The 21,673-nt window shown below is 56.3% G+C and overlaps 1 protein-coding gene across 2 annotated transcripts in view; it reads left to right on the forward strand.

The window, feature by feature from the left end:
* The window catches only part of SMOC2 (SPARC related modular calcium binding 2), a 147,633-nt gene extending 128,199 nt beyond the window's left edge, over positions 1–19,434 (forward strand). For both annotated transcript variants that reach the window (XM_032837227.1, XM_032837228.1), the window contains exons 10-13: positions 11,020–11,119; positions 12,887–13,134; positions 16,527–16,564; positions 19,334–19,434. In XM_032837227.1, coding sequence (XP_032693118.1) covers positions 11,020–11,119; positions 12,887–13,134; positions 16,527–16,564; positions 19,334–19,351 — 404 coding nt within the window. In that variant the 3' untranslated portion in view covers positions 19,352–19,434. The remainder of the gene's footprint in view (positions 1–11,019; positions 11,120–12,886; positions 13,135–16,526; positions 16,565–19,333) is intronic.
* The last annotated feature ends 2,239 nt before the right edge of the window (positions 19,435–21,673 follow it).

A 21,673-nucleotide genomic window follows, 5' to 3' on the forward strand; every position in this document is an offset into this window, starting at 1 on the left:
AACGCCTGCCGAGCTCTCAGTCCCTCTGTCCGCACTGTCCTGCGCGGCCTGCCCACCGGGATGGTGCCCCTCCAGGCCACCCCCCAGGGCTTTCAGACCAGTGGGAGGGGCAGAGTGTTAGCATCCCAACCTGGTGCGGTGGGGGTCCTGGGGGAAGCAGGCCCATCACTGAGGGGCAGGTCGCTGGGGCCCAGGGAGCAGAGTCCCAGAAGGTCTCCTCCCTCAGCCTTGGTGGGGCAGCAGGGGCGGCCTTGTCTGCACCGTCTTTCCTGGGACCAGATGGTTGGGCTGGCAGGTGCTGAGTGCATGGCCTGCAACCTTGCTCGTACTCCAGACTCCAGAAGTCAGGGTGCAGAGACACCCCTATTCTCGGGCACCTTCCTGCTGCCTTCTCTCCATTTCTCCTGTCTGAGAGCCGAGATGGGGGCCTGGTGACGGCTCCCCCAGGGCTCCACTCATCAGAGGTCCGTGCAAGGGTCCTCAAGGGTGTCAGTGCCTGGGCTCCCCGATTCCAGTTAGATCCATGTCTGTGGCCTAGGAAACGGTAACGCTGCTGGGACTACGATACACAGGTCACTCAGCTGGTTTCTGGAAGTGGGGGCTCCTGCTGGGGCACATCACTGTTTGTCTGTAAGACTCGGGATGCTGCAGCTCTGGGGACCCCGAGATTCCTCAGGAGGCAGAGGCGATTGCTCAGCCCTTCTGATGAGCAGATGCTCCGCTCCCTGGGCGGAGTCTTGTGTGCACAGGGCCGGGGCTGGGCAGGGGTGTGTCAGGCGGGGGCTGCTCTCCTGCTTTCCGCCGCTTGAGATGGTGCTTTCCAAAGCCCTCCTGAAGCGCAGGTGTTTCCCGCATCCGTGACGCTGACCCGCACAGCAACGACCCCCTTTCAAAGCGCAGTCATTTGCTCGAAGCCGGCAGGGGACTTGGTGGCGGTGGGCTTTGGGAAGCAGGGCGTGCTGTGAGTCCGTGCCTGTCCTGCCGTGTCCACACAGAAACCTCGTCGCTCGGGGTCCTCTGGCTCCGGCATCTGGACAGGCTCCGTGTCGGCGGATGGTCCTTTTCATGTCCAGCACAGCCTGTTTCCTCCAAGAGCCCCTCCTGGTCAGAGTCGTGTGGGGTAGAAAAACCAAACCCACGTAGCTTGATTTTCCAAAGTGGACACAAACCCGTCCTTGCGAGACTGCCCTGTGCACTAGGAAGGCCGGAAGCACTTGGCGCCCAGCTCAGTCCTGGTAGGTAGACGGTGGCTGTGGGCGTCACAGGAGCAAAGAGGTCGCATCCGCCGAATGAGGCAGGAAGTGTTCCTGGGGAAGAGCCGCGTTGAGCGACTTCGTTAAAGACGGAAAGAGCTGGCTGGGCGGGGAGTGCACCGTGTTCGGGGAGCAGCGTGAGCCCCTCGGCCAGTGAGGCACACGTAGAAATCGGGGTTCACATGGACCCACCTCAGACTGTGTCCGGGAAGAGCTTGTGTTCAGGGAAGACAGAAACCGTGTGGTTTCCTTGTTTTGCTTCCATATCGCATCGTACCGTTAGATCTTTTTCCTACGGACGACAGGATTTCCAGCAACTGCGGTGGGGTGGGTGATGCGGAGGACAGCAGAGCCGGGGACAGAGCTGCTCTCTGACCGCGACCCACACGGCTTCGTGCCGCAGAGGCAGAGATAGAGATTGGTGTGAGTCGTGACGATCGTGAACGAACACCACCCCCTCTTGCATGTCCGGACGGATGCTTCCGAAATACGGCGTGAAACGATCATTCCAGAACCTTCGCACATCGTCGTCAGAATCCCTGAGCGGATCGGAGGTCTCGGGGCCGCTAGCTGGTGAACGGCTGGTTGAGCTGGTCGACAGTGACTCAGGCTCGAGAGGAGTGACATCCCGCACGAGCAGCGCGTCCCGGCAGTGGTGCTGCCTTCTTCGCTGCATCAGCTCCCAGAAGCCGCCTCAGCCAGCCTCGCTTTTGTGCACTTCCACGTTTGGTGCCCGGAGCACACGTGTCTTTCCTCATTCATGCCAGTGCAGAGGTTTTTGGAAAATGAGAAACTGAAGGCAGGGTCTGGGGCATCCCCCACAGAGCTCACCAGACACTGACTCGATCTGCCGACTTAATACCCTGACCCCAAGTGACGAGTCACTGACCTCTGTCACCTGAGCGGCAGTCACCTTATCGGCGTTGGAAATGAGAAAAAGTGGCCCAACGTGAAGCCTGGAGGGGCCTCTTCTTCAGTCCCAGCTTCCCCTCAGAACAGAGGCCGCCCCAAACCCCAAGGGACTCTCTCTTTCTGCGCATGTTGGTGAGCAAACAGGCGGTCCACTTCCCACCGCTTGCTGGAGAACGTACGTCGGAATGATGTCATTTGCCGTCTTTGGAGAGTTTTCCCTTGTGCATCTGTTCTCTGTGGGAAGCAAAGGGTGTAGTGAGGTGGGAAACGGGCTCTGGGACATGTGCTGGGTTCAGATAATCACTCGGACGTTGAGGAACGCGCACATCGGAAATCTTTTGATATCTGAAAGCTTCGGAAACCGTACTGCTCAGACCCTAGAGGGTTTGATCTGTGTCTTCATTTTCTGGGGACAAACCACACACCTCGGGGGTCCCAGCGACATGGACCCAGGGCTGTCTCATGGGCTTGGACTCTGTAAGGGAAAAACCAAATGTGATAGATTCAGTTATAGCTTGAGAATTACCCCAGACAGCAGGAGGGCCCTGCCACTCATGTGGAAGCAAGCGGGGGCAAGTCCTCTCCAGGAAGGCAGTGTGACCCTCTGCGGGAGGGGACGGAGGGTGGACAGGAGAAGCCAGCAGCCTGGGCCGGGGAGCAGGAGTGTATTCTGGGATCAGTGGTGCCCACGAGTCGGGCCAGGGGGAAATTCTGCGTGTGGTGGGGGGACAGCGGTTCCAGCGGGGGGTCTGTGGGCGGCGGGGGTTCTGGAGCCCGGCGCTGGCTGGCCAGTGTTGCCGAGGCCTGTTGCTCCTTTGGCACCGGGAAGGAGGGCGCTGCCCCACATCTCAGGGCTCCGTGGGGTTCGTGGAGAACATGTCTGTCCCTTGGCTCAGCACAGGCTCGGGGCCTGGGGCCACCACGCCTCACGTGTGGACAGTGACGATGCAGGCAGGTGGATGGCCACGGGGGCCGGGACGTTCTCAGTGGGTGTCAGCAGAGATCCCCGAGCACCGCCCCTGCCTCATTCTGGAAGTGGAGGTGGCTTCCCAAGGCTGCGGGCCTGAGTGTAGGGAGCATCCCCCGCACGGCCTGTCAGAGCCGCACCATCTTGGGCTGCGCTCTGCCCTCCTGGAGTCCCGGGCCCACGGGCGGCCTCCCCTCTGGTTTCTCTCACCTCTTTAAAATATGTGCATGGTTCTCAGCGGGTTTCCGAGCAGCACTCGAACATGACTGTATTGTGGTTTTACACAAGGGGCTCTGCTGTATTTGATGGGTGGGGGCCATGGCTCTCCACTTGTAGATGTCCCTGTGGCCACATGGGCCCTTCCTTGGGGGCTTGGCGCTGAGGACCCTGCTGCCCCCAGAGCCGATACGCCCGCCCCTAGGAAGACAGTCCGTGGAAGGTGGGGGCTGCCCACCCACCCCTCGGTGGCAACTCCCTGAGCCCCTTTATCCTCAGAGCCGTGGCCCTCCGGAGCCCAGGGGGTGGTCAGAAACCTCCTGGAATCATCCCGGTGATCCACGACATGAACCCTGGGCAGAGACCTACCGTCCCGCGGGGAGAGCTGCGCATGGCGAGCGTGGCACCGACGCCAAGTCCCGCAAGGAGCAGACCCTCGTGTCCCTGCACGCCAGGACAGCAGGGCTGTGGGGAGCTCCGCTGGCCGTGAGCTCCGCTCCCGGGTCAGTAACTAGCCTGGCAGCTTCAGCGCCTGGGTCTGGGTGGGATTCCAGGACGTGGGGACAGTCGCTCAGGAGCCGAAGAGCACGGTGGGGGTCCCAGGCAGAGAGGGGAGCAAGGTCAGGGACGAGCTGCTCCTCACACCAGCGGCAGGACTCGAGGGACGGCGCTCGGGCTGCCAGCAGGCTGCGTGTCTCCCGCTTGGCCCGGAGTCGGGACCCCCACCTGCCCCTGACACGGCCACACCCTGGGAAGCCGTGAGAAGGGCAGAGTCTGGGGCTGCACCTGCCCTCACCCCCGCATGGCCCGGCTCGCGTAGCACCACAGGCCGCAGGGGTCCTCTGTCTCCAGACGTTCGTTAATTGTTCAGTGACTCGGAAGCCGGTCGGCACCCCGGGCACGGGCATGGGTGCTGTAGCAGGTGGTTCACGAGCACGTCGGACACTGGGGCTTATTTTTCATGACAGTGAAGGGGGACTGTGCCCAGGTTTGCAGCTGAAAAGGTTTCGGGGTCTTCCTGCTCCCAAGCCCCGAGTCCTCCTTAAATGACGCATCACGCTGTAGAGTGAAGTACTGGAAGGAAAAAGAAACGAGCCAGTTGTCTGAGAGGAGGTTGTCTCTGTAAGGATGGGGAGCTTCTTACCTACATCCGTCAGGACAACGGGGAGCAGGGAGCCTGTGCCTGAACGCCGGACAGCGTCCGTCCCCGGGGCGTGCGTTTGTCCCGTTGCCGAGCCTGCAGCGGGCTGGTCGCTGCTTCCCTGCAGCCCGGGACCGGGAGGATGCCGGGCGGTCAGACGGGGGACAGAGGAGGCCCCGTCCCACACCCTGGGTCACCCCCTCCTGGCCCGGTCTCTGCCTGGTTGTGGAGCCGCAGAAGGACACGTCCCTCTTCACCCAGAGGGCGTTGGGTTGATGGCGCTGGCCGGGTCACAGGGACTCTCTCCAACCGTGGCTTGCGGTGTGTGAGCTCCCACCCGCGGCTGCCGCGTCGTTACCTCTGGGTGTGGAGCTGTCGCGGCAGAGCTCAAGCCCTTTCTGATTCACAGCCACGTTTATGGCGATGCGCGTGGCTTAGCTCCCAGAGGAAGGTGATGTTATCCCCAGAAATACTTCAGAAACAGCCTTAGAAGCGCCAGCCAGAGCATGCGATCCGTTCGTGGAGGGCGTCGCAGCGAGTTCTCAGATTCAAAACCAGGAAGCGATGCTTATGCTCACGGCCGAGTGTCAACTTCGTTTCCTGTGGACGTCCAGGACGCTTGGTCACAAAGGACCACGACTTCTGAAGGCATCGAGCCACGGGCGTGTGGCTGGAGTTCGTTCTGGCTGGACCTTGGCTCCTCGATTCTGGGCGTCTCCTTCTCAGTTGCCGTATCTCTGATCAAAGACGTGCTCTTTCCTGTTGAGGTTTTGTCACTGGGGCTGAGGGGCTTGTTGTGTGATGACAGGTCATGGGGCCAAGAGGGTGAGAATGGCTTCCTGACATCCCTAGGAATCTGGAGGCTTTGAGAGTTAACATTAGACAGTTACTTATTTTAGTGTCTTAAAAAGACTCTACCTAAGAAACGCTGCTGTCAGTTTGGGAACATCAACAAAGTTGTGGTCAGGAGAAGATTCAGCTGGAACTAGTTGTTTTGTCCTGAGGGACGCTGAGAGAGAGAATAGTGTGGCTTCAACCAGGAAAGCCTGCAAAGGACAGTAAAGATAATCCTAATACTTGGTGAAAATATGTACCAGACATTGGAGTGTTGGGACATGTCCTGTCGAGCAGCAGGCGGCGGGACCGTCACCTGGAGGGAAGACAGTGGAACCCTGTGCTCCTTACTCCGGCCACCAAGAGCCCTCGTGTGTGCTCGCCCACACTTGGTTTTATGCGCTCCTTGAGGGTACAGATGGCATTGGCACCGAATATGCGGTTAGCAGAGAGTGACGAGGGAGTGGGGACAGGCTGCTGTCCTCCAGAAGTGTAGGAAGGTTTGGGAAACAAACACTTGTCTTTAGGACAGATATTCATAACTAACTTACCAACGACTCCAAATTCCCAGCTCATGTCACAGACTCAGATGACCTCACCACAAGGGAATTAAAGTCAAAGACCAAGAATTTCTTGAAGGGACCCGCAGAGCCCCCACAGCCCCGCCCTCTAATGTGAGGGTGGGAAGGGCCCCTCGTGGGCGCTGGTTCCGTCCGCGTCTTTGCGGGAGTAATTCCGGAGCCCCCAGGCCCTCGCTTCCTGCCCAACGCTGACTCCTGACGTGTGTTATCGGTCACCCGTCGGCGCCCAGTCGCAAGCCTGTGGACCTCTCTGTTTAGAATAGTGAAAAGATGTTGAAAGTAAGGAAATATGAAAATAAATATATAAAATGTGTAAACATAGAAAAGATGGGAAAACAGGAGTTAGTACACAAGAATCGAGATTTTGTTTTTATCTTAAGATTGGAAAGTTCCCTGCTTTTTCCTGAAGGCTTGTACGTGCCAGCGGGCCCTCCTGGTAATCTCCAGTGTGGGCTCTAGACACCGAGTTGGCGTGGGCCTCGCAAAAGGCTCTGCAGGAGCTAGTGGCTCCTTGGGGGCGGGGTTCCTTGGGGGCGGGGACCCCACCCTCTGACACCCTCATCTCATCCCCTCATGGGTACGCTCAGACCTGAGCTTGGACCATCACTTCCTTCTGTGGCCGCAGGGCGGGGGCCTGAGTCCCCCCTCACCCCGGGTGGGCTTCAAGGGTGAACCCACGCCCGTGCTTGCCGAGGACGTTCTCTGTGTACTTGCTGCATTGGGGCTGGGACCCCCCCAGAGGGCTGTGTCCTCCCTGATTCCCCTCGAGCTCGTCCCCGGAGGCCTCCCTGGCCCCATGCCGGGGTCCGTCTTGGGAAGCCCATCCCTGGGCCGCAGGGTCAGAGATCTTAAGATCTCTCCTACAGATCCCACAGCTTCTTCCCAGGACTCCCAGCACCCGCAAGTCTTAGGGGATCTGCTTCCGTCCTACTGCGCTCTGGGCCACTGGCTCCTGCAGAGACCTGGGGGCTGGCTGTGCGTGGGGACAGGCAGGGTTTGTCGTTGGCGCCGTGCCGGGATGTCAGGCATCTCTGCTCTTAGGTCTTCTCTGTGTCTCGGGTGGTCTTACGTCAGCTGCACTGCTGCTCCGCCGCTCTAGACAGTTCCTGCTTCTCTATGTCGGATTCTGTGTTTTCAACAGCGAGAATCAAAGCAGCTTTATTTCTCGCTTTTATAAGCGTCACCTGCATCTGCTCCCCAGCACGCACCACGCAGACCTACAGCCAAGCAGCCGAAGCTTTACAGATGCTTGAAGGCAGACCGGCTGGGGTCCTGCCCCCACACCCACCACCCCACAAGGCCATTTGCCCTGAAACACAGGACCCAGTCTGTCGGCCTGGCCCCCTTTCCATTTCTGTGGCCCGGGAGCCCATGTGGTCACCTCTTGGGCAGTGACAAACCCGTGGGTCAGTGTTGGCTGACATGGGTCCAAAAATATGGTTATCTCCACGTACTGCTTTCCCCTGATGGAAGTCTGAGGACACGGCCGTCACTGGCCCCTCGGCGGCCGTCCCAGAGTGTCAGGTGACAAGAAGGAAGGAGACTCTGGCTTTGACTCAGAGAGCGGTTTTATATGTGATCGTGGGAGAAGTCCCGAAGGCACACTGATGTCTGTTTGAAGGAAAAAAGAAACCGTAATTCTAGACAAAAAACTTCTGTTTTTAAAAATAAGGACGTTTCATAGAAAGTGAGGAACACGTTTATCTTGAAAGACTGCTGGTCGGATGATTGTAGAGGACACAGTCTCCACCAGGCTCCGAGAGCCCGCGGTGTGCAGGGTGGGTTGCTCAAGCCCATCCGCAGCCTGGGTGTGCGGCCACGGTGGAGACCAAGGTCAGTGACCGTGGACACTCAAATGTCCGCACTACAGCTCCAAACCAGGATTAGGACTCAAGTGCTTTCCCAGACGTCAAATCGGTCACCAAGGGTGTTCCTTGGATTCTGCAGATTAATGGGATCGACAGCATCTTCAGGCTAAGCTCCTGGTTTGGTTTTGCCACAGGTTTGTAACTAAATTGACGTAGTCATTTCGCCTGCAGCTTTGGAAGGGCAGCGTGGTTTCCTCTGTCCCTGCACATGTGTCTCCGGGCCCTGTGAGCGTCTGCCGGAGACAGAAGCCGGACACTCGCCGTCCCCAAGCTCTTGGGGGCCGTCCATGCGTGGTGCCTCCGGTCCAAGGCTTCCGAGGGCCAGTCCGCGCTGGGCTGGAGAGCACGGTGTGTGGACGGCAGACCTGCATGAACAGTGCGGCGTTTTAACAACACAAGCTGTGGGGGACCATGGAGCCGCCCTGGGGCAGCTGTGCAGGGAGAGGAGGAGACGAGTCGTGGCTGAGGGTCCTGACTGTTGTGGGGTATCTGTCCTGTCGGCGCGCGGCCCCACGAGGCCCCAGGGTTCCGGGGCACACGCAGGTCTGCAGGCCCCCGAGACGGCCTGTCTGCAGCCCGAGAGGTGGCGGGGGGCGCAGAGACGGGGGATGAGGGAGAAGCCGCGTGGCTTGGGGGTGGCCCCCTTCTGCCCCAGGCCCGTCGCAGCTTCCATTCGGTTTTGCGGCTGCGCCCCTGTCTCGGTGACGTTTCCCTTCCTGTATTTCTGTCGCTTCCATGTGGCAAAAACTCCCTCAAAGGGTTCTGAACTTTTTCCTTCTGATTTCTTCTTGCTTTACATTTTCATTTGCCTTTTTGTCTCAGAAATAGCTTTGAGCTACAGTCCCCCTGTGGCAGGGACAAACAGCACTTTGTCACATTGTCATGCAGGACGGGGCGGCTGGGGTGCTAAGGCCTGGCCCCTCCCCCCACTCCCACCCCGCAGGCCAACGCTGCAGCTCCCGGAAACCCTGGCCCTGCAGGGACTGTGGGACTGTGCTCCCCAAGTCCCACCTTCCTCCCTGATTCGGACGCGGCCCCCACACCCCTGCATCCCTGCCACAGTCCTCTGAGCAGTAGGCGTGGGGCTCCTGGAGTCCAAGGTAGATCAAGACCCCCGTGGTCCGCCCAGGTCAGGCCAGGACTCGGAACAAGCGCTCCGTCCCCTGTGGCTGCTACCGCGGGCCCAGCTCCTCGGCCGGGGTCTCAGCAAGTGTCTGTGCAGCCGGCACGTGGCGTGGCCAGAACCCCGACGAGCGGACCCCTGTGCACCACAGCCCTGCACCGGAGCCACGGGGGGGCGGGGGCGGGGAATGCGTCTCGAGGAGGGCCTCATGGGGGAGGCGGCTCTGTCTTCCAGACACAAACTCCGTTGTGGTTTATTTTCTTTATTTAAGAGGAAGTTCAGTGTCTTTCCATGTAAGAAGGAGGAGTGTCTTTTCGGGACCACAGCTCCCCTGAGCGGCAGAACACCGACCTCGCCTGCGCGGGGAGATCCCAGCAAGGCAGGCTGTTTCGTGGAACGGAACTGATCCGTTTCTTTAGCGGGACTGATCTAATAGTTCTTGGTTTAGAAGCCAATTCAGCTTGTATGTCAACCCCTTTGTGCATCGAAGGATTCTAACGTTTCCACACGCCCCGAGTCCGGTTTCCTGACGGTCGGGCCATTTCCGGTTAGCGACTGCGTGCTGCTTTGCTCTGTTCGGGGGCTGTGGTTAAATCAGCAGCAAGCGCAGAGCTGGGTGTGTCCCCGCCAAGGTCCGGCCCTTAGAGCTGCTCCCACTGAGCGTCATTCAACCGGGTGTTTCCCAGACCCCCAGGGTCTTCCTCACCCCCAGCCCAGCCCTCCATGGGCTGTCTCCAGGCTAACAGGCTGTGGGGGTCCTGGGGACCAGGCCCTGTGGGCACCCGGGACGGGGATAGGGGGCGGTCTGTCATGCACCCCCACCCCACGCTCCTGGGCAGGGAGCCCGTCTGCCTGTCCTCTCCTTCCTAGAAGCCGCCAGTCCTGCCGTTCACGGATTCGCTGTCCCAACCCTCCAAGGAGGCCGGCATCCTCTCCCAGCTGGAGTGCTGGTGGCGCAGGGGGTGCCCGGGTCCGGGTCATGTGTGACACGCCGCAGCCTCCCAGGGGAAGAGCTAAGTAGACCATTGTTTTTTCTTGAAAAGTAGCATCCTCCCAAGGGTGAGCATTTCCCCATGGAGTAGCAGCCGCTTTTTCAGCTGTCGCCCTGCTGTCCCTCTCGGGAGCGCTCACAGCTGTCTCTGGCTTGTGTACCTGATGAGGGGGGACCGACCTAAACAGATTCCCGCCGTCGGCCGTCGGCCGCCGACAAGTGCTCGCACAGTCACGCCAGAAACTCGAGTGTCAGCAGGACACAGACAAAAGCAGGGTGTAGGTGACCACAGAGCTGGCTGGTGTCCGAGTGACCAGCCCCCCAGACCACAGCACCACCGTCCCACACAGGTCCTGTCCTCCCACATCCAGAGAAGACAGCCCTGCTGCTGGCCTCCCTCCTCCTCCTCCCGAAGTGGGTGGGGGCACCGTCCCAGCTGGTGCCCGTGTGGGGCCCGTGTGGGGAGGAGGGGCTGCCGGCATGTGGGGTCTGGCAGGTGAGGGGTGCTGGGGGATGAGCCGACATAAACAGGTGTTCTGAGCCGGGGCCTCCAGCAGTGTGACCTCGGGGCGCCTTTGATGCTGCCAGGCACGGGGACCTTGGCTGTGACCCTGAGCGGTCACAGCGGACCCCTGGGGCGTCCCCGGGACAGGGGTGAATGCCCGCGAATGTCTTCGTCTCACGCAGCGGTGCAATGAGTGTTAGAGCCTGTCATTTACAATAATCACGATCCAGAATGGGGGCCTGGGGGCTCTGCTGGTCGAGCGTCCCACCCCTGGTTCTGGGCTCAGGTCATGATCCCCGGGGCGGTGGGATCACGGTCGGTCGGGCTCTGCTCTCGGTGGGGGTCTGCTTGAGGGCTGCGTCCCCCTCGCTCTGCCCCGCTGCCCCTTGCATGCCTACGCTCACTCACGCGCTCTCTCAAATAAATACATAAATCTTTTAAAAAATTGCGCTCCAAATCAACACGCGTGTGGCAGCGCACGCGATGACCTTTCACCTGCGCTCGATGGGGTGCGCCCGCACAGTTCCCAAATCTTCCCTGGTTTCTTTTTGTTGTTGCAGAGAAAGATCTTTTACTCTGTGGGTTTTGTGAAATATGGGGGAAAAATATGTCTGTACTTTCTCTTTAGGTTGTCCTGGTGCCAAAAAGAATGAATTCCTGACGAGCATTTTGGACGCGCTGTCCACCGACATGGTCCACGCGGTCTCCGACCCCTCCTCCTCCGGCAGGTAGGGCACGCTCCGCAGCGGAGCGGGAGCCGCGAGGAAGCCCCAGGTGTCGGAAAGCCGGAAGCCGGTGCGGCCGTTAGGCACCCGAGGCTGCTCAGCTTCTCCAGACCCTGCAGGGCTCTGGGAAGTGAGTCCTTTCCCAACACGTCTCCCCACTCCGTGGGTCCGGAGGTGGTTGGTCCAGCAGCTTTCCCTGGAATGCAGTTACACCACCAAGGGCTGTGTCACCATGGGAAGAGCTGGAACCTGGGGTTCCCAGCGGTCCCATCAGGCGGTGGCAGGCGGGACAGGAACAGAAGTCAGGGACCCTCACTCTGCTGGCTTCAAGCCTTGGAGCTGCATTTTTGAGTTACTGAGTAGATTTTAATACTTGGAATTGAAGTGTCTGATTTCAAGTTTTCAACATGCTACGTATTTATGGTAGAAAAACCCATATAACGTATGACTTACCATCCTGGGATTCAAGTGCACGATCAGTGGCATTATTTACACAGACGCGGCTCAGAGGGTGACTCCTGAAACTTGGGCCAGTTCTCTCTGGAAGCGCGGCAGACGTTCTGTGGGTGTGGGCCTGGGGTTTTGAGTCAAGCTCCTGTAGGGTCCCCAAAGTCTTCTGTCCTGCAGCTCCCTGCACTGGACCCCCTGAGGATTAGTGAGTCTGTCCCTTTCTTCTAAGAGGCTTTTTCCGAGGGAGCCTCTTCCTATTTCCTTAGTGCGCTGGCCTTCCTCCCCACTCCTGCCTGCAGAGCCTTGACCCTCCTGGCTCTTCTGATGATCCAAAGTGTCCTGGTCTCCTCAGCACAAGGCTCTCTCTGCCTCTCTTCTTAAGAGTGAGACTCAAGAAGAGGGAAGAGGCCATGCTAACAGAAAATGTCACAACCAAGCAGTAAATTAAGCTTAACAAAGCAAAAAAATAAAATAAAGAAATAAAAAGGCCTACCTCTCTAGCGGACACACTCTTGGAAAGCTTGCTCTCGTCTGAGGAGCTGGGCTTGAGGACAGTCAACGAATCACTGTCTGGGAAGCTCCTCTGAAGGCTGGAGGTGCTGGTGGCCTTCGAATGCCTGATACCTGTGCGGTTTTCACACCCGGGGGAACACGGGCTCCTCGGGGGGGCGAGCCTAGACACAGGTGCCAGCGGAGAGAGGACCTGCAGGTGTCCACACGCGTTCTTCTCCATCGTCCGCTGAGTGAGGAGGCGCGTTTTAACATCTGGGACATTTTCCAAGATTTGACTCAAAGCAGAGCTTCTAGGAGAGTTTTTAGTTATTTATATCTTAAAATACCAAACTTTTTTTTAATCCAAGGGAAAATGTCTAGATGTATTTCTATTTGCTTCTTCCAGCCGCCCTGCGGGATTGAATAGAATGCCAGTGACTCGCACTTCGAGGAGTCAGGAAACTCAGGGTCTGAGGGTTTGCTGGGGGCTGCGGCTAGGCCGGCTGACCCCCCCACTCCGTGGAGCATGGAACCCGGGGCAAGGAGGCTTCGGGCCTTAGAGACTTGGTCAACACCAAGTGTGTAATAAACACACGGAGTTCATTGTGCCATTTATAATTTTGAAACCAATTTAAAATGTTCTTGCTAAATTCCTTTCTTTAAATTATTTTTAAAAATTGCTCCATGGACGGCAGAACCCACACAGGGTTAGGCGTCAGCACCGTAGCAGTGACGCGCGGGGCCGCCTTCTGGGAGCGTGGGAGCGCACCCTGTGTCTCCGGCGGACGGTCAAGGGCAGGTGTCTGACGACCTTGCATGCTCTTCCAGGCTTTCCGAGCCCGACCCCAGCCACACGCTGGAGGAGCGAGTGGTCCACTGGTACTTCAAGCTACTGGACAAAAACTCCAGCGGGGACATCGGCAAGAAGGAGATTAAGCCCTTCAAGAGGTTCCTTCGGAAAAAGTCAAAACCCAAAAAATGTGTGAAGAAGTTTGTTGAGTACTGCGACGTGAACAACGACAAATCCATCTCCGTGCAGGAGCTGATGGGCTGTCTGGGGGTGACGAAAGCAGAAGGTAAAGCAAACCCAGAGAGACCCCCAGTAAGAGCCTTTCTCATTGTTCTTCGCTTTGCAGAGTGTCAGGTCCTGACGCCTGCTCGACCAGCTTCCTAGACAGTGTCACTTGTCCCCTAGGTTGGGGGTGCCGCTTCCCTGTAGGTCATTGTCCGTAGACGGAATCGTAGACCATCGGGAACCTGGCCCACGTCGCAGGTCCCCTTCTCTCTGACTTGTCCCTGTGTCCCTAGTTTTTGTCATGATGGTCACCCAGCTTCATCCACCGCGATGGTTCCCGGCTGGATCTGGGCGATTGTGAAATGTACCTTGCCCAAGTCTCTAGGAGAAGTTCGTCTTAGACAATTCAGGCTTTATTTGGAAGAGTTGTGTGCAGGATCTTGGAGACCACTTGCACTCGATGGCATCCTGGAAGTTGGCCAGCAGGGTTCCCCCTGCGGGGTGCGGGTGGAGAATGGAGCACAGCTCACGGGTCTCCCAGTTTACAGAAAGCAGCCAGACACACCATGGGAGGTGACGATCCCTGCATGCGTGGCCCTGGGACCAGGGAGGCAGTGCCGGGCTCAGAATGAGGAGCTAATGTCTGAGCTCAGGATGTTGGGAGGGAGACCAGGTGGGTGTCGTGGCCAGCACTGGGGACACTGTCCTGCCTCGGGCCCCTCGGGCATCTAAGAATCCAGCCGTTTCACTCATCTTGGTCGGAGAAAGCTGTGGTCCACCAGACCCTGGTTGTATGATGTCCCGGAGAACAGCCTGGTGTGGGTGAACCCCTACTGCTCTAAGAGGGGCTCACTGTCTGGTCCCTGCTCCAGGGTGAGGAGGGCGGGGGGCTCGTTGTCTGGTCCCTGCTCTGGGGTGAGGAGAGTAGGGGCTAGTGGCCCAGTGAGAGAGCCCCACTGGGGGTTGTGCATGGGCTCTGGATGGATGGCTTTGCTCCAGAGTGAGTGTTGCTCTGTGTAGGAACTGGTTTGCCCTGATAGGGGCCATCCCCCGGGGTCAGCAAGGCCCCAGCTGGGGAAGTATCAGGAAGTACAAGCATGATTGCTGTAGCTCCTGGATTGAACCGGCCCTGGGACTGGATTCACTGGAATCATCCAGGCTCCCTCCTGACAACCTGATTTCCTCGGGTACCCGGCGGGGCGCCTGGATGACTGGGTGAAGCCCAGTTCCTGACCGTGATGGTTGTACTCGGCTCCGTCCGCGCGGCCCTGCTGAGCCGTAGAGCAGAGGCTGGGATATGTTCACTGCGTGGGGCTGCGGGGCGGCTTGGCCGACGTGGGAGGCCGCTGCCCATCCCCCAGGGCGATGCTGCCTCCCTGCTCAGGGGTCCCAGCAGGCAGTAGGCCGGGAGCACTGGGGCCGCATCCTTCCTGATGGGGAAGCCCCTCGCTGGGGAAGTGCGGAGTTGCACAGGGGGTGGGGGGTGGGGGGCCTCCCATTTGCGGGGAGGCAGCTGCTCTAGGCAGTGGGGCTGGTCTGATGCTGGCCATGTCCTGGGAGTGGTCCCAGGGGTCTCTGTGCACCGGGCAGGCACGGGGGAGGAGAGAGTGTGTCTCCTGTGCACGGGGAAGACGGTAGGGAGTGATGGAGCTCAGTGGGTCTCCCCGATGCTGTCCTTCTTCACTAGAAACATCCGTGGCTTACGCTCCTCAGGCCAACAAACATACTGAGTTTTACAGTCGTATTAGGAACCAAGGAGATGGCTGATGAACCCCCTCCTCCCCCCAAAAAGCCAGCTAAAATTTGGTGAAAGTGGCAATTGGGTCAAAACTAAGCATTGGTGATTTGAATTCATAACAAGTTGATTTTGCAACTCTTATTTTCCTGGAGGAATTTCTCTGTTTTCCTACTGTTATTTTCATTTTCCATTTTGATTCGTTCCTTCCTCCTGCCCTGTGTACTTTGAAATTGCTTTTGAAAAGCCAGAAAAACCTCAAGATTCAGGAGAGGGTTAGTCTGGGCGCTCCCAATGTGCAAACTGTTACCAGTGCCTTTGTTTCCTTCATCTTTACTCACTACTTAGCAATGCATGTTTTACTCTAAAAAAATCAGAAACTAAATAAAAAACAGATACCATGTGACTTTTTTCTTAGACACAGTCAGACCCGAGTCTGTCTTCCTCTGAACTGTCTCTGTCCCCGCCGCACATCCATGCTTGTGTTAAAATGTTTCACTACAAGACAAGGGGTCATCACCCATGAACTTCCTAATCACACTTAATTTACAAGATGATACAAGATTTTTCATTTAAAATATTGCAACTAAGATACATTATTGGAAAACTGGATCTGAATGTTTGCTATTACAAAAAACAGCAGAAAAGAAAAAAATTAACTGAAATATTGAGAAATGATAAAACCAAGAAAGGGAGTATTTAAAAAAAAAATCATTGAACATTACATCATTCCCTCATGCGTCTCCAAAATGACCGTTACACAGAAACTCAACAATTAAAAAATACTCATTTTTGACCAAATTATCTTTTTCAACTGGATTGTCATGCTAGCTGCGTCCCTTCTGGGCATGCTGGGGACGGACGGTTGCTGTCCGGGGGTGCGGGGTCAGCGGGAACAGTCGGTGTCCATTGTTACCAGTGACGCACACACTCCTGACCATTCCTGAACGCCATTTCACGCAGGTGGCTGCAAAACACTTCCTCTTCCCTCTGGTAGTTTTGTAATTTTACTGATGTGGTCTTGCTTCGCGCGGCCCTGCGGTGTTGGGGGTGGCACCCTCTGCGGGCAGGGAGGGCAGGAGGAGCCCGAGGGGATGAAGGAAGGAATGTAGGGGGGGGAGGGTCATCCTAGAAGCCAGGGAGGAAGGCAGGTGCCGGGGAGCTGGATCCTGGGGGCGCCCACAGGATGTGGGTCTGAGCCTCCCGCCTTCTCCTCCGCCACAGGCCGCATGCTGAGGCCACAGGTCAAGCACCACGCATCTCACGCCTCCCCCTCCCCCTTCCATTTCCCTCAAGGATTTGGCAAAATTATGTTGAGCCAGACATGTTAGTTTCTCATGAATTAAATAAAAAAGCCCCAGAGATGTCAGAGAACCCGCGTGCCCCCTGCCCAGGGCCTCCTGTCCCGAGGGGGAGTTCAGCGCGGTCAGACTGGCCTCTGGTGAGTAGAAGGTGCTTTGCAAGTTTTGGAAAAATGGAACATTCTTCTACAGTTGGACGAGAGCATTGGTGTCGTTGGCGAAGCGTGGACATGGCGCCTTCCGCGGCTCTCGCCGGCGACCGTGCTGCCCCACACCTGTACGTTCTCCTGCCGGTGAGGCTGGCAGCTGCCGACGTTTCCCTGAAGGGATTCTGGTCCTTTCCTCAGAAACTGGTTGAAACTTTCATCAGCTGAAGCTGCCTGGTTTGTAACCGTGTCTTCCTCCGTTTCCCCGCAGCCCCTAGAGCCAACTCGGAAGGCGCCGCTAACAGACAGGTGAGTATCGCAGCCGCGTTCCGCGGGGCGTTTGCCGGTTTCGCTGTGGCAAGCCCGGCTCGGGAGCCCGCAGGTGCGGAGGGCAAACGGCTTCTCAGCAAAGAGCCGTCCGGCGGGCGTGTCAGACCCACGTCCGCGAGTGGCCAGAAAGAGCCTCGCAAAATTCCACCCAAATCAGCAACTTGAAGATTTTGTCTTTTTTTTTTTCTTTTTTGCTGTTGGAAATTTCAGTTATTTTGTTGTTTTTAGAAAAAAGTTCAAGTCCTTTTGTTTTGTGGAAACATTTTTTTTTAAAAAACAATTATCCAGGGATTTACTATTTATTTCTTATAATTTGTTACGGAGATTGTGAGGAGACCCTCTGAGCATTCGGGGGAACCTTTCCACCCGGGCATCTTGATGACACAAACCTTCTGCTCCAGAAGGCATTTCCCGCGCCCGCCCCGTGTGCTCACAGACCCGTTTCTGGGTTCTGACTCCCGGAGATTTGTGCAGTTACCGTAGCTGATCGGGCTCCCAAGCCACAGCCCTCCGGAGTCGGGAATGTTGTCCGGAGGATAAACAGGAGGGCACGCGTTTCTCCCTCCCTCAAAGCCAAGGCAAGATCCTCCCACCTCGGGACCACTTGCCACACTTGCCAGTCTGTAACTGATCTGGTCTTTCCCCGCTGCTCGATGTCGGGGCAGCAGGTCCCAGGGCGAGCCCTGTGTCTGTTGTAGGTTTTCCGCGGAGACCCCCGCACGCACCTTGGGTGTAATTTAAAACCATTTCATTAGGGAAGTCACATGATAGGGTTTTCTTTGCTTAGCAAGTGTTTACAGTTTGAACTTTTTAAAACCTACCGCAAATCACTTACGCGTTAGAACAGGGCGGGTCGGAAAGCGCTACCCTGGCTGAGGCGCCCACAGGTCCCCGTCATTACACGGTGGTGACAACTGCCACGGGCTCTCGGCCCAAAGTAAACTCTTTCGAGACACGAGGCTCCTTCTTCAGCTGTCTCCCAGAAGAAGGGGTGGGAGCACCTTCTCCAGCTCTTCTTATGGTGCCCGGGTGGACGGACGGACTTCCCAGCCGTTACTGTGAACTGTCACCCTGGACTAAGTCCCGTACGGAGGCCGGCCGTGGCTTGCATGGGATAAAACAATGGAAGGCCGTGGGTATTTCTTTCTTTCCTTTTTTTTTAATGCCCAGCCAGCGGCCATTTAGTCCATCATGAGTGTTGACGTAGTGTTCAGTGACTCACCTGATCGCCTGACACCCATCACGTCACGGGCCCTCCTTCGTACGTGGATGTTTCTTTGAAAAGAAAACCTAGTACCAAGCACCGAAATATTTCACTATATGAATAACCAGACGAGAAACGTTGAACCAGGGGGAGCCAGGAGGACCCTGGAGCTGGTACTGACTCGGAGAGCAAGCTGTCTTTCTTGAGATCTCGCCTTCCCGGCAGGACTCAGACGGGACCAGGGCAGTGCTCCCACGCCGACCCGGATGTGGGCTGTGGGCGAAACGTCAGCCCGTCTCCTCCAACGGTTCCTTTTTTTTTTTAATTTTTAAGATTTTATTTATTTATTTGACATAGAGAGAGAGGTGAGAGAGAGTATGAACTGGAGGGAGGGGCAGAGGCAGAGGGAGATGCACCCCCACACCCGGGCAGGTGGCCCCATGCGGGAGTCCATCGCAGGACCCTGGGATCATGGCCTGAGCTGAAGGCAGACATGTAACCCACTGAGCCCCCCAGGCAGCCCCTCCCACAGCTCTTCCAGAAGTGAGGCACAGAGGACGGCTTATCTTTATCCACGACAAATCAGAGCAGAACTTCCCTTCAGCTCAGTCAGGAGACTCCGTCCTTTCTCTTCCAACCTCCTCCTAGTATCTTTCTCCGGGGAGCGGAGCCAGCCCAGAGGCCTCCTAAATGTTTAATTATATTAAATAATGAAGCAGAAGCAAGGGTCAATTTATATCAGTAGGTATTGGTACACTTGGAAAAGTAGATGTGGAAGACTGTAGATCGCTTTTCCTTTTCATTCCGAATTACTATTAATTGGCAGTCAGGGCGCAGAGTTCCCGTTTTCAGCAGCAGACTCTCAAGTGCGTTTCTTCTGAGAGAGAGACTTATAGATGGAATGGACAAAAAGAAAAATTAAAAATCAATGACGCCTTTACAAACTTGAAGCATAAACTAGATTATTATGATTATTTTGTTTCCTTTTTAAAAAAAAAATTCATTCATTTGAGAGAGAGAGAATGAGAGAGAGAGTGTGAGAGGGAGGAGGGTCAGAGGGAGAAGCAGGCTCCCTGCCAAGCAGGGAGCCCGATGCGGGACTGGAACCCGGGATCTGGGATGATGACCTGAGCCAAAGGCGGTTGCTTAACCAACTGAGCCACCCAGGTGCCCTATTAAGATTATTTTGTATAACAAATCCAAAGGGACAGGAGACTGCACAGAACATTTCATGTACTGAATCTATTTAAAATATTTAAAGTAAATACTAATTTTCTCAGCCGGTGTGTTTTCCCTGATATTCCTGATCACTGACAGAGAAGGAAGTGTTAGAGGTTAATGTTTGTTAATGTTTGTGTTTTTATTAATTCTTATGCCCCAAATGACCAAACCAACACTCTTTCTTTTTGCATCTTTTAAAAAATATTGCTTTTGCTCTGTTGACAACAGGTCGGCTTATGTCGTCCCTAGAAGGCAAGCCTCGCTCTTCACAGACACGGCATGGGAAGGACCTAACGATGTCTCTGTTTCTGTCTTTCTTTCAGCCGAGGAAGCAAGGATAGTGGCTCACACAGCCAAGGCCGTCCTAGACATGTGGGAGACTCCCTCACCAAAAGGCAATTAAAAAACAAAACAAAACAAAAACACATAGTATTTGCACTTTGTACTTTAACTGTAAATTCACTTTGTAGAAATGAGATATTTAAACAGACTGCTTTAATCTGTGAAATGGAAGGGCTGGCTTCAGAAAACTATCACATACAATGTATGTGTCCTCTCTTGACCTTGGAAATCTGTATTTGGCGGAGATATGTTTGGAATGGCTTTCAGCTTGATTTCTTCATCCTACACATGTTGACATGATAGAAGTCTTGGCCTCAGGCACCGCTGTCCCAACCCCGTGCCTTTCTCCCCGCTGGGGCTATCCCTCCCAGTGACCCCGCGGTCGCTGCCTTTGAGACCCGCAGTGCCGCAGGAAGCTTCCTTAGAAGTGTGCCATGCGCTGCTGTCCCCATGCTGCGGCCAACACGGGAGTGGGCTTGTTTGTTTCTTGGGATTCTGTGTTTGTTTGCTCTTGCTGTCCAGAGATCTTATTCCCCCCGCGAGTCCTGCAACCACTAAGCCATCTTTCCTGGGAGGAAAGGCTTTTTCCCACCCATCTTGATGAGCTGCTTTTCCTTTCCGAGCTTCTGTTGGAGCTTTGCCTTGGGCTCGGGTTAATCACGCCCTAAAGTACTCGAGAATGACACCCCCCACCCCCGCGCTGTCCAGACGCCGCGTAAACAGGCCCGCGGTCAGAGGACTGGATTTAGTCCTTGCCCGGCCGCCCTGGGCTCATCTGTCCCGCTGCCTCTCTTACACGGGACCATGACCCGTCCTACCCTGCTTCACTCTGGGGCCTCCCGCAGGGTCAGATGATCACCCGAACAAAGTTGGAGTATCTTCCATAGGGAAGGCTCATCGCAAAAGCTGGGGGCTGGACGCTAGTCTCGGCCGCTGAGGACGAGCGCCTGCAGGTCCCGGGCTCCCTTCTCTCCCGGTGGCCTCGGGAAATCCGCGAGTGCCGCTTGTGAGAACAGGGTCAGGAGCCGAAGGTCCACACCGTGACAGCAGGCACCACCAGCTGCCCCCAGCGAGCGCCCCGGCGCGACAGAGCCGTTGGGAGGACGGTCCGAGGCTGTGCGGGCCAAATTGTGATGCTATTTTAGCTCCAACTTTTGGTCGGAAGAATAACCTCGGTGGCCCCAAATTCCACAACACGCGTCATGTAAAATGATCTCGGCATGAAGCTATTTTCTGAGGCTTCTTACTTATTTAAGCAGTAAAAAAGTAAAACCCGAAACTTAGGAGCCACAAAACCAGCTTAAGTGTGTGTCATCATTGTTCAAGGACAGTTACGACTCTCAATTTATTGGATAATACTTTACATTTCTGAACTTTGAATTTAATCAGTTTTCTTAGATTCAAATAAAATATGCTATCAAAACTCCGTTTACTGTTTTCTTTCTAGCAAAATACAGCCCCTTGTCATTGCTTACTCTTCAAGCTGTCTGCGTCAAGGAGGCACAGACGACGGCTGGGGCCTGGGGCGACCGAGTCCTGGCTCTGACCCTCTGGGTGTGTGACAGGGACAAGCTGCTCAGACTTCCTGTGCTTTCATTTCTGCTCCGTGACACAGGGAGGGTGGCGGCCTGTGCCTCTGGGGGAAGACTGTGTGAGCGGGTTTGTGCAGTGCTAAGGGCCCAGCACAAAGGGTACAGTGTTGGGCCCTGTCATGGGAAGCGGTCACTCATTCACCGCGTACTGACTCAGAGCAGCCGGACGCACCTCTCGCTGCCAGATGCGACGGCGAGGACGGGAGAGACAAGAAGGTCCTTACTCAGAGCTGTGGCCACTGACTCAGCCCCACAGTCTGCAGCCTGAAGGCTGTGCACCGTCCCTTTCTCTCCAGGCCAGTGCCCCCTCCTAGGCGAGGCTCTTACATTTCGATTTCCTTTAGAATTCTCTCCTCCCTTCTGGAAAGTTTGTCCTCTCGCACACTCTTCTCTTTGCTCAGAAAAGAGTGATCTTGTTAAAATTCAACCTTAGCTAGTCCGTTGTGCAGGAAACCCACGCTGGGAATGGAGCTACAGGAACACAGCCCTCGGGAGATGCCCATGGGTGGGGTGGGGCCTGGACGGGGCTGTGGAGCAGCAGGGAGAGGATAAGGGGCTCCGGGAGCTGAAAGAGCTCCAATAACGGCAGGCGCGCAGGAGAGCCGAGGAGGGCCCGGAAGGTGGTGAGTGGAGGACCGTGGGCTGCAGCACGGGTTCTTACTGCAGAGCACGAAGTTCAAATCTAGAACAGAAATCTCTTTCCTTTATGTACCTAGTGTGGCTGCTTTT

The sequence above is a fragment of the Lontra canadensis genome, unplaced genomic scaffold, assembly GCF_010015895.1.
Source record: "Lontra canadensis isolate GAN:19392208 unplaced genomic scaffold, GSC_riverotter_1.0 scaffold97, whole genome shotgun sequence".
Classification (NCBI taxonomy): domain Eukaryota; kingdom Metazoa; phylum Chordata; class Mammalia; order Carnivora; family Mustelidae; genus Lontra; species Lontra canadensis.